At 46.5% G+C, this 12641-nt stretch overlaps 1 protein-coding gene across 4 annotated transcripts in view; it reads left to right on the top strand.

Annotated features, from left to right (window-relative positions):
- CTBS (chitobiase) overlaps window positions 1-12641 on the top strand; it is an 87599-nt gene that overhangs the window by 52658 nt on the left and 22300 nt on the right. For 2 of the 4 annotated variants that reach the window (XM_078332326.1, XM_078332325.1), the window contains exon 1: window positions 1918-2142. The exons of the other annotated variants lie outside the window; for them this stretch is intronic. In XM_078332326.1, coding sequence (XP_078188452.1) covers window positions 1975-2142 — 168 coding nt within the window. In that variant the 5' untranslated portion in view covers window positions 1918-1974. Of the gene's footprint in view, window positions 1-1917; window positions 2143-12641 lie in introns of those variants that run through there. 4 annotated transcript variants of the gene reach the window in all.

Here is a 12641-nt window from a genome sequence, read left to right as displayed (position 1 = left end):
AGCCTCCTGAGCAGCCGGCACTATAAGCTTTTACCACCACACTGGCAAACAGGGCTAAGTTTTTGCTTTTGATTTTTTTGTAGAGACAGGGTCTATGTTCCCCAGGCTGGTCTCAAACTCCTGGCCTCAAATGATTCTCCTGCCTCAGCCTGCCAAAGTGCTGGGACTGCAGGTGTGAGTTACAGTGCCTGGCCCAGTTTTTCATTCTGAAAACTCGTATTCTTCAGTCCTGAGAGCCTTGATAATTACTTACTTCTTTTCTTTTCTTTTTTTTTTTTTTTGAGACAGAGTCTCACTCTGTCACTGAAGCTGGAGTGCAGTGGTATGATCTCTGCAAACTTTGCCTCCCTGGTTCAAGCGATTCTCTTTCCTGAGCCTCCCAACGAGCTAGGATTATAGGCGCCTGCCACCACACCAGGCTAGTTGTTATATTTTTAGTAGAGACAGATTTTCACCATGTTGGCCAGGCTGGTCTGAAACTCCTGACCTCAAGTGATCCACCAGCCTTGGCCTTCGAAGTGCTGGGATTACAGGCATGAACCACTGTACCTGACCTAAATTACTTCTTTCTTCTCATTTGTACTACTCTGCTTCTCAAGCATCCTTAAGAATTATTTAATTATTTCATCCCCTGTGTACTGCTTTTCTAATTTTCTTATGTTTCCGTTTTTGCTCTACATTCCTTAATGTTATCTTCTGCTAATAGTTTTTTTCACTTCTTTCTTTCTTATTTCCAATAACTTTTTAAACATCCCCTACCCCTTTTATTGCACCCTGTGTGGCTTTATCTTCTCTTATTTTTCTGGGGCTACTATGAGAATTTTTAAAAAGTGTTCTTCCTGCAGTATCTGCTTCCTCCATATTCCTTTGTCTGTTGTTTGGGTCCCTTCCTTCTATGTTATTGCATTTTCTTGGTTGCTGTCCATGATTAAAAGTAAAAATTAAGTACAAAGAGAGGGCGCTCCAAGTAGATAGCTGGTGCTTTTGACTTTGAATTTCACTGTACGGTAATCTGGGTGTATGATTTGTCCAGAAAATCCCTGAGGTCAGTATCTTTGCTCGGCCTCTTAGGTTAATCAGATTCTGATCAGCCTAGCAAGGGATTTCAGTTTTCAGTTGGCATAAAGCCACTTATTCTCCGTTTTAGGTGGAGTACCCACTCAGCAGAGAATTCGCCCCCTCCGGGGAATTCAGCCGGGGTGGGGAGCCGGTGGGTGGGGAAGGTGGGCAGCTGCACAGAGCCATGACCTTGGAAAATGGATCTAGTGGTCAGAGTCCTTGAGCAGCCTTCGACTAATCTCCCATTTTTTTGATTTACCTCATACTCATACTTGTGCTCTCCAGATTCCAACATTTTGTTGCTGTTATCTCTTTGTCCTTGTGTGTTTAGGTTGTTACTGGATTTTAACAGGAGAGTAGTCAAAATTAGATGCTTGAATTCAAACCGCGACCTCAGCTCAGACCTGATTATCTGTAAGGAAAAATTTTTGGTATTCCAGCTTTCTTTTGATTAGCAAAATAAAAACGAAAAGTCTTTTGGTTACTCTTAAAGTCTTTTGGTTACTCCAACCATGTTACTCAGTAGGCCATTCCAAAGACACCCATTTCTCTATTTTGGGGATCCCCTTGTACCTTCAGACTCCATAAGGAGTATCCGACCAGCCATGACAAAACTAGATGCAGACCGTTGGGAGGACTATAAACAGTAGGGGTGATACCCATTTGAGTCCACGAACGGCTCTCTCGGCGCTGCAGGAACTGGCTGTCCCCGGATACCCTCCAGCAGCCACTTAACTTCACCCACCCGCAGCGACCCAGACGCTCGAAGCCCAACCTTTGCCCGCCCTGGAGCCCCTCCCCACCCGGAGCCCCGCCCCTTCCTACCCCTCTTCACCCCTCCCTTCCCCGACGCGCAGCAGGCCCCGCCCACCCAGGCGCTAGGATCACGCTGTGTGGCCTTTTCCACCCGCTGCCATGTCCAGGCCGCAGCTCCGGCGCTGGCGCCTCTTAGCTAGCCAGCCCCGCGGCGTTCTGGGTCCAGTGCTGCCGGTGCTGCTGGCGCTGCCGCTCGCGGCCGGGACCCACTGTCCATGCCCGGAGCCAGAGCTCTGCCGTCCGATCCGCCACCGTCCAGACTTCGAGGTCAGCGCCTTACCCTGCTCCTTTATGTCTGGGCCTCAGGGCACGAAGAAGTTGTCAAGAGTAGAACCGAGCCCTAAGGAGAGGTACTTTGACCGCCGAAACCAGCTTTGACCACTCAGTGAGGGCCTTCCTGCTTACGGATCCTTCAGTGTATAGATGAGGAAGCTCGGGCTCAGAGAGGTTAACTCCTCACAGGCCTCACAGCCTCTAAGTGCCTGCCTAGGCAGGCGAGTGTTCAAACCAAATCTGACTCCTAAGGCAAGCTCCTTTCATTCCCCTGCTCTGCTTCTGCCGAGGCACTCTGGGTGTAAAAAGCAAACAAGGTAGGATAATCCATTTCTGTGTTTCCAAGAGAATGAGGATTTTGCTTGAAAGAATCTCAGCACTCCCAACAGAACATTAGAATGCAGAGTATTTTGCTTACCTTTACTTTTCTATACCTACTAGCCCTTTCCTTTAAAGCATCTCAAAACCACCCAAGAAGAGTGGTAAAAATAGGTCTTTCAGTAGGTTTTTCTTCTATCTGCATAACAATTGATAAGGCTTCAAGTCCATTAACCTGAGGCATGGGCACTTAGGTGCCAGTAAAAAAGTATATATACATGACTTAGGAGAAGAAATAAAAATGGTGAAAGTGTTTATGGAGAACCTGCCTAGTGTGGAAACCTAACATCTTATTAAAAGAAAATTTTCAGATAAAGTAGGATAACCTTGTTTATTTGAGCAAAGAACAACTTATGAATTGGCAGTACTTAGAAGGGTTTCAAAGAGGTCTGCTTTGGTAGCATGGGCTTTTTATAGGCTGAACACGGAAGCAAAGGAAAATAATTACTTGGTTGGCTATGACTGTTTGCCTTATTTAGCTATGACTTGGGGAAAAATTCCTAGTTAGAAAAATTCCTGCCTAGTTGACAGTTTCTGATAGGTTAAGCTTAAGTTTCCCTTCACTATTTACATTGGGCTGTAGTTTGCTTAAGCAGGAAATCCAAGGCAGTTGGAACAGTTTCAGCATAATGGCCTCCCAATTAAAAAGTTTTAAACAATCTGAGGCTGAGTGCGGTGGGAGAGGCGGTGGGGGCAGTAGCTGTAAAAGTTAAACCAGACATTTTTTAATTTTCTCAATCTCTTTTTGAGATTGATAATCATTTTGTAAGGCCAAGGCGGGCGGATCACTTGAGGTCAGAAATTTGAGAACAGCCTCGTCAACATCGTTAAACCCCATCTCTACTAAAAAATACAAAAATTAGCTGGGTGTGGTGGAGGGTGCTTGTAATCCCAGCTGCTCAGGAAGCTGATGCGGCAGAATCATTTGAACCTAGGAGGTGGAGCGGAAGATGGAGGTTGCAGTGAGCTGAGGTCATGCCACTGCATGCCAGTCTGGGCAACTGGGCAAGACACTGTCTCAAAAACAAAAAACAAAAGAACAACAACAAAAAACAATAGTGGGTTAGACAGTATCTGTGGGCACTTTGAAAACCAACTAGAAAGAAGCAAAATTATGCTCACAAATGTTCATGGTAAATGGTCTTTTTCCTCTACTGGCGTTTTCTATGTTTTTCAAACACAAAGACTAGACTACATGGCATTTTCCCCTTATATTTTTGTTAAGCACTCTCTGAATGAAGAGCCCACCTAAACAGGCTTTGTGTGAGCAACAAGGCTGTTTATTCCCCCTTGGGTATGAGTTTGCTGAGTCTGAAAAGAGAGCCAGCAGAGGGCGGTGGGATAAGAGTTGGTTTTATAGGTATGGGGTAGGCAGTGGAAAGTTATGGAAGTTATAGTTCAGGGTGGTTTTTTGTTGTTGTTTGTTTGTTTTGAGACAGAGTCTCACTGTCACCCAGGCTGGAGTGCAGTGGCATGATCTCGGCTCACTGCAACCTCCATTTCCTGGGTTCAAGTGATTCTCCTGCCTTGGCCTCTGGAGTAGCTGGGACTACAGGCACATGCCACCATGCCCGGCTAATTTTTTGTTTTTTTAATAGAGACCGAGTTTCACCGTGTTAACCAGGATGGTCTCAATCTGCTGACCTGGTGATCCAATTGCCTTGGCCTCCCAAAGTGCTGGGATTACAGGTGTTAGCCACCCCACCCAGCCATTCAGAGTGGTTTTTTTGCAAGCCCAAGGGTGTCGGGGCGGGGGGCAGGGGGTAAGGGGTGCCACAAGGTCCAAGGTCCAGTGTCACGAGGTTGGCTTATCAGTTAAGCCAGAACAGTAGTGGAATGTCTCAAGGTTGGTTAATCAGGCACTGCAGGATCTATCTATTCTTCTTTTGTTGCAAGGGGAGGGGAGTGTCACAAGGTCCAAGGTTCAATGTCCCAAGATTGGCTTATCAGTTAAAGCAGGAACAGTTGAGGCAGGAACAATGGCAGAGCTAGCCATTCTTTCTTCTTTTCTGGAGATGTACATGCAGGTAACAGGGGTCACCATGGCTTGACCATGGTGTAGCCCATGGTGCAGCCAGTTCAAAGAACCTTGCATTCCTGCCTTTTAATATTAATAATATGAAGGAAAAAGGTAAAAACTGGAAAAAGTTGTGGGGGCAGTGAAATTTTGGGAGCAGTATAGAGGGGTGATGGGCGACGTTTCTCAGGGCTTCTTCGAGTGGGACTGGGGTGGCATGCAGACCTAAAAATGAGCAAGAATTTAGACTGCCAAGAGATTTTGGGGCAAGGTTGATATAGTGGGGTTGTTAAAAGGAGCATTTATTGTATTGACTGATCGGTTAAAGCTTGGATACGATTTTGTAGGAATTAAGAGATTTGTCTGAAAAGGCGAGGTCTGAATAAGAGAAGCAGAGAAATGGGCAAAGGGCCTGACAATGGAACGAGCCATGATACCCAGTTAGAGAGTAGCCATCTAGGTCCAGAATAATTATTTGCCTGATTAGCGAGCTTTTGGGCCCTGTCTTTAAAGTCTTTGATGGCATCATATACGAGGCTGGATTGGTTTAGATAACAGCAACATTCTTCATTTAGGAATAGGCAGAGTCCTCCTTTCTCAGCAGCTAGTATATCAAGGCCGCGGCGATTTTGGAGGATAGCTGCAGCCAGGGAATTAACTTGGGCTTGGAGAACAGATAGAGTTTGAGTTGTCTGAAATGCTGGCAGAAAAATCATTAGAGGGACTGCAGAATGTGGCGATGTAGTAGTAAGGCCTGCTGCCGTACCTGTCCTGATTGTAGCAGTGGAGGCTCCTAATCCTACAAGCAAGGGGGTTAATGGAACGACTTTTTTTTTGTCGTGTAGGAGTTACAAAGGGGACAGGGAGGGGTTCATTTCTATTGGCAAACTGGATTTTGGGAGTAAGAAAAATTAGCTTGTCCAGTTGTTAGGAAGGCAGAGGTAGGTGGAAGAGCCACAGAGGAGAAAAAGTCCTTGGCTGAGGGAGAATTGGAAGTGTAGACTGAAGAGGTAAGAGTGTTCTGGGGGGCTGGGGTCTTTTACCCAGATACCAAGGGAACCAGCAAAGGCCGTGACTGTTAAAGGGTGTAGTGGGGTTTGATAGGGTAATTGTGTGGAAGAAGAAGAAAGCGTTTGGTATCTATGAGTAACCATTCACTTTCATTAACGAGGTTTAGGTATGAGCAGGCAGGAAGAGGGATCTGGAGGAGGGTCTGATGAACAAGGGGAGGGCAGCCAAGGATGGAGTGAGAGAGAGGGTAAATGCCTACCTAGCAAAATTTGCTATTGACATTCTTAAGAGTACTAGTAATGAGGGAGGTCCTTTCAGTAACGTGAAGCTGGTATGTTCCTATTTCTTGGTTAACATGGGTGACAGGGCCTTGGAGATGAAGTGTAAAGGAACAAAAAGAGGTTTCCTAGGGGAATTCCATTAGGTAATTGCCGGGAAATGCATAAGTGAGGGTCAATAGGGACAGTTGTTTGTATGGCCAGTGGTCCAAAAATGCGGGGTGTGGAGTTGACATAAGAGGAAAGATCATGTAGGTAGGTGTGAAGAAGAGCAGCAGCCTACTGGTATGAGATATCCGGGGTGTTTTTGTTGAATGTTTCTAGGAAGCAGAGGAGTTCTTCTGAGGTGTACAGGTGGGGGTTGTTGAAGGAAGTCTGGAGGTGTAAAGAGATGGGAGAGTTTGCCCAGTCCGCTGGAAGGGCGGGGCTGTTGTGTAGGAGAAAGAGGAGGGGATATGCATAGCCAACAATCTCTAGCTAAGGAAGGGTCTGAAATAGGAGAGAGCGGGTTAGGCTGATGGTATGTTGGAGGTAACTAGGTAGGGATAGAGAGTAGCAGGAGAATGGGAATGAGGTTAAGAGTGAGTATAAAAGAAAAGAAGAGGACTTCATCGAGATAGAAGAATTGGAGAGTTCCCTGCCATAGAAGGTCATCTCTCCACTCTAAGATTATGGGTGGCAGCCTGAGTGTAAAACCATGAAATATCAGCTGTAATTGCTTGGAGGAGAAGTGTACACTGGCAATGTAAACAAGAGCAGGACATGTAAACCGAGACTTCTGAGGTGTGGTTTAAGTAGAAAAGGTATGTTAGGTTTATATAGGGTTATTCTTCCACTTTGGGGATATGGGTGAGTTTAAGAGAAGTGGGGGAGAGTACTTGCGACTTCCAGGAGGCGGTGGAGGAGTTAGGCTGATTGTCTGATGGACACAGCTTTATCCTGGAATGATGGACCCACTGGGGAGGGTCTTGTAGATGGACAGCAGTTGGGGTGCTACAGATGACCAGGAAGGGTCCTGTCCACCGAAGCTGCGGAGACCAAGGGGTTAGGCTTTTAACTAGGACTGACCGGAGGAGTTAGGCTGATTGTCTGATGGACACAGCTTTATCCTGGAATGATGGACCCACTGGGGAGGGTCTTGTAGATGGACAGCAGTTGGGGTGCTACAGATGACCAGGAAGGGTCCTGTCCACCGAAGCTGCGGAGACCAAGGGGTTAGGCTTTTAACTAGGACTGACCTTCCGACTAGGGTGTCTTCATATGCAGGGTTGTCTGGAGTTCTAGAGTGGGTAAGGGAAAATTAGCAGCCTGGTGGATTTCATGTCTGGCCTATTAGAGGACTGGAAGATAGTCACCAAGAGGACTGGTGTCTGGAATTAAGGTTAGGCCCAAGCAGAAAAGTGTGGCCATACAGGAGTTAAAAGGGGCCATACCCTCTGGGTTCTTTAGGAGTGACTCGAATCCTGGGAAGAGCAAGGGGGAGAACTGTCCAGTCTTTTTTTAGTTGAAGGCTGAGTTTGGTGAGATGTGTTTTTAAAAGACCTTTGGTTCTTTCTACTTTTCCTGAGGACTGAGGGTAGTATGGGGCAGGGAGATTATACTTGATGCCAAGGGCCTGGGAAACTGCTTGGGTAATTTGGCCAATGAAGGCTGGTCCATTGTCAGATTGTTTAGAAGTAGGAAGACCAAGTCAGATTATATCAGTTAGGAGAGAAGAGATAACTGCGTTAGCTTTTTCAGACCCGGTAGGAACGGCTTCAACCCATCCAGTAAAGGTGTCAATCCAGACTAGAAGGTATTTAAATTTGTGGACACTGGGCATATGAGTAAAATCTATTTGCCAGTCTTGTGTGGGAAATCCCCTGGCTTGATGTGTAGGAAAAGGAGGGAGTTTAAGGAAGCCTTGGGAAGTAGTATAGTGGCAGATAGAACATTGAGATGTGATTGTTTTCAGGATGGATTTCCATGATGGAAGAGAAATGAGGGGTTCTAAAAGACAGGCTAGAGCCTTATATCCTATGTGAAAATGATTATGAAAGGATGCGAGGATAAAGTGGGCTTGTGAGGCAAGGAGAAGGAATTTTCCATGGTCTAAGAACCACTTGCCTTCAGTAGGAAATGATTGGTAAGTTAAGGTTTTGGAGGGAGAGTAGGTAGGAGTAACAGATGAGAAGGAGAAATCCTGGCCATGAGGGGCAGGTACTGGAGTGTTAGCTGCTTCTTTAGCTGTTTTATCGGCATAGGCATTTCCTTGGGTAATGGGGTCTAATGGGTTTTGGTGCCCTTTGCAGTGAATGACTCCAGCTTTGGCTGGAAGGAGAGCAGCTTTAAGAAGGGTTTTTTTAAAGGAGGCATTGATAATAGAGGGCCCTTGTGTAGTGAGAAAACCTCTTTCTGCCCATGTAACAGCATGGTGGTGAAGGATGTGGAAGGCATATTTAGAATCAGTGTAAATATTGATGTGTAACCATTTTGCAAATGTGAGAGCCTGAGTTAAGCCGGTAAGTTCAGTTTGTTGGAAAGTGGTAGAGGGGGGCAGTGTGGCAGCCTTGATATTAGATGAGTGGGGTACAAGAGCATAACCAGCTTTGGCCAGTGTCAACTGAGTGGGCTTTGAAGAACTGCCATCAATAAACCATGTGTGGTCTGGGTCTGGAATGGGAAAGAGAGAAATATGCAGAAATGGGGAGGATGCTATATTGATTAGGGAGATATAGTCATGGGGTTTGGGGTTCGTGTTGGGTATTGAGTGGGTGGGTTAAACTCAGGACTGAGAGCAAGGGTTATGGTGGGGGTTTCAATAAAGAGTGCATAAGGCTGGAGAAGGAGAGGGGCTGAAAGTAGGTGTGTAAGGTGTGAAGAAGAAATAAACTTTGGAGGTTGTATGAGCTATAGAAAGTGAGCACAACCTGTAATTTTAAGGGATTCTAGAAGTATTACAGCTGCAGTGGCCGCTGTGCGTAAATATGATGGCCAGCCTAGGACTGTGAGGTCAAGTTGTTTAGACAAGAAGGCAACTGGTTGTGGGCTTGGCTTTTGTATAAGAACCCCCACTGCGCAGCCTTTTACTTCTGCTGTGTAAAGTTGGGAAGTGCTAGAGTAGGGGCTGTTTCCAAGGCTTTTTTTAACAAACGAAATGGAGAACGAGGGAAAGATTCAGGATCTGTGGGCTCAGCTAAGTTCCCTTTTGTAAGTTTATGAAGTGGTTTGGCTAGTAGGGCAAAACCTGGTATCCAGAGGCGAAAGTATCCTACAACACCTAGGAAGGAGAGAAGCTGTTGTTTAGTGGATGTGGTTGGGGTTTGGAAGATTAACCAGATACAGATATGGTCGGCGGAGAGAGCATGTGTGTGCTGGTGAAGGATTATACCAAGAGAGGTAACAGATGGGGAAGAAATTTGGGCTTTGGAAGGGGACACATGGTACCCCTTTGAGTATAAAAGTTGAAGAAGCAGGAGAGTGTCTTGCTGGGAGGATATATAAGAGGGACTACAAAGAAGATCATCCACATATGGAATAAGGTGGGAGGCAGATGGATTGAAGGAGAGTAGGTCCCAGGAAAGGGCTTGGCCAAAATAGTATGGGCTGTCTCTGAAACCTTGGGACAGAATGGTCCAGGTGAGTGGTTGAGACTGGTGGGTGTTGGGATCAGTCCAAGTGAAGGCAAAAAGAGGCTGAGAGGATGGGTATAAGGGAATGGTGAAAAAGGCGTCTTTATGGTCATGAACAGAAGAGTGAGTTGTGGAAGGGAGTGTGGAGGATAGGACGTTATAAAGGTTTGGTACAACAGGATGAATGGGAAGTACAATTTGACTGATGAGGCGAAGGTCTTAGACTAGTCTGTAGGATTTGTCTCGTTTTTGGACAGGTAGAATAGGGGAATTGTAAAGAGAGTTTGTAGGCTTTAAAAGGCCACGTTGTAACAGATGGGTGACAACAGGCTTTAGGCCTTTTAAAGCCTGTTGTGGGATGGGATACTGGTGCTGGGTGGGGTAAGGGTGGTTAGGTTTTAATGGGATGGTAAGAGGTGTGTGATCGGTTGCCAGGGATGGGGCAGATGTGTCCCATACCTTTGGGTTGAGGTAGGGAGATGTGAGGGGGTTGTGAGGGAGATTTTGAATCAGGTAGAAGGTTAGCAGTGAGATGTGGCTGTAGTCCAGGAATAGTTAAGGAGGCAGATAATTTTGTTAAGGTGTCTCAGCCTAGTAAGGGGACAGGTGGGGATAACTAGGAAGGAGTGTGTAAAAGGAGTGCTGCCTGATTCGGCACTGGGGTCTAGAGGTCTGGCTGTTAATACCCACAACAGTTATGGAGGGAAGGGAAATGGGCCCTTGGAAAGAAGGCAGTGTGGTATGGGTAGCCCCTGTATCAGTTAAGAAGGGAATGGACTTACCCTGCACTGTAAGAGTTACCCAAAGCTCAGCATCTGTGATGGTCCAGGGGGCTTCTGAGACATTTGAGTAGCATCAATCCTCTGTTGCCAAGACGAGGAGATCTGGGAAGGAGTTAAGCCAGGGTGCTTTGAGGTTGAGCCCCAGGAGCTTTAGGAGCAGCTGTGATGTGGGTCGGACAGTCCTGACTTCCAGTGGAGTCATGCACACAGGAGACACGGCTTAGAGGAATCCCAGGCTGTGGGCATTCCCTGGCCCAGTGGCCGGTTTTCTGGAATCTGAAGCAATGTCCTGGGGCAGGAGGTCCTGAAGAGGAGCCTCAATGCTGTGGTTTGGGCACTGGGAATTGTTTTGGAGCCGAGGGTGTAGCTGGGGTTTGTCTTACAGCAGAGGCAAGCATTTGTAATTCTGAAAAATGCTGTTGCTAGGCAGCTTCTTCTCTATTATTAAACACCTTAAAGGCGAGGTTAATTCCTGTTGTGGGTTTGAGGACCAGAATCTAGTTTTTGGAGTTTTTTTCCTATTGTCGGGAGAAGATTGAGTGATAAAATGCATATTAAGAGTAAGATTGCCTTCTGGCCCTTCTGGGTCTCGGGCAGTAAATCACCCAAGGGTGGCTGCTAAACACACCATGAACTGGGCTGGATTTTTGTCTTTGCTCTGGGTAGTTTCTTCAAGTCTATCATAGTTAACAACCTTATATGCTGATGTTTTGAATTCCTCAACGAGGCAGGATCATGTAATCTCATCTGGCTGGTATTCTCATTGGGGATCTTCCCAGGGAACTGTCCTAGTACCTTCCTGTAGGCTGGGCTCAAGGTGCCAGCAGTCTTCAGTGTAAGATTGGGCCAAGGTGTAAACTGTCCCGCTACTCTGGGGTGAGAGTAAAGGTAAGGATGACATTTAAGTCGCTCCATGTTAAGTTATAGGACTGGGTGAGATATTGGAACTCTTGTATATATTTAGTGGGATCTGATGAAAAAGAGCCTAATTGTTGGTTGATTTGGGAAAGATTGGATAAAGAGAAAGGAATGTGAACCCTAACTGTGCCTTAGGCTCCAGCCACCTCTGGAAGGGGGAATTGTTGGGCAAGGGCGGAGGAGTTAGTTGTGAGACTAAACTGTAAGCTGGACTGGGTATGAGGTGGACAGGTGACAAGGAGGGGTATAAGGAGGTGGGTTGGAGGCAGAGGTGGAGGAGGGAGGCTCTGGTGGGGAGTTAGGATCTGGATTAGGTTCTAGTTTGGACAGGTGGAGAGGAGAAAGGTCAGAAGGGTCGTTGGACAAGGAGGATTCTGAATCACTGGTAGAGGTAGGGGAGGGGTGGATGGAAGGGAGAGAAGGAAAATTTGGGATGGGTTGCATTGAGAGCAGAGATTAGGGAGGGACTGGAGTGTAAAAAATGCCTGGACATACGGCACCTCACATCATTTGCCCATTCGTGGACAAAAATCGTCTGGATCTCGCAGAATGGACAGTATGAAAGTGCCATTTTCTGGCCATTTGGAACCATTGTCTAATTTGTATTGAGGCCAGGCCATGTTACAGAAAAAATGAGATGTTTAGGGTTCAGATAGGGCAACAATTGAAGAGGTTTTAGGTTTTTTTTTAGGATGCAGGCTAGAGGCAAAGACTGAGGAGTAAAAGGCGGAATATTGCCCATAGTGAAGGAGATATGTTTTAAGGAAAAGAGTAGAGACAAGGAGTGAGCGGCTACCAGGGTTTTCAGTAAGAGTCCCTGATTGAGTCCTGGGCTGTAACGTGGGTGAGTGATCAAGGCAGGTGTCCCTGCTATTGACCAGACACCAAGGGAAGACTGTCTTCCCTAGCTGAGGCTGTGATCAGCATTGGAGTTTTTGAGTGCATGGATAAAGAGTGTCTCCTTTGCCTCTACTTAGAAGGAGAAGGATTTAAAGGAAAAGAGAGAGAGGGAGAGACTAGTCTCCAAGACTTGCCTCCTTTTCTCTACTTAGAAGGAAAAGGATTTAAAGGAAGAAAGAGAAAGGGAGAGACTTGTCTCCTTTTTTCTCTATTTAGAAGGAGGAGGATTTAAAGGAAAAGAGAGAGAGAGAGAGAGAGAGAGAGAGAGAGAGAGAGAGAGAGGAGACTGCTTACCAGATCTAAAGGTGGTGAGAGGATGAGGATTATTGGGCTAGTCTGATGCACTGAGGTCACAGGTGGATCTTTTCACAGAGGAAGAGTGGGGACAGGGGGTTGGTCTCCCAAAGGAGTACCCCCGTCCCGGGTTTTGGCACCAAATGTTAAGCGTGCTCTGAATGAAGAGACCAGCTAAATAGGCTTTGTGTGAGCAACAAGGCTGTTTATTCACCCGGTGTAAGTGGGTTGAGTCCCAAGTCAGCAGAGGGCAGTGGGATAGGAGTCGGTTTTATAGGTTTGGGATAGGCAGTGGAAAGTTACA

The sequence above is a fragment of the Callithrix jacchus genome, chromosome 7, assembly GCF_049354715.1.
Source record: "Callithrix jacchus isolate 240 chromosome 7, calJac240_pri, whole genome shotgun sequence".
Classification (NCBI taxonomy): Eukaryota; Metazoa; Chordata; class Mammalia; order Primates; family Cebidae; genus Callithrix; species Callithrix jacchus.
This window is presented reverse-complemented; position numbering and strand designations above follow the sequence as displayed.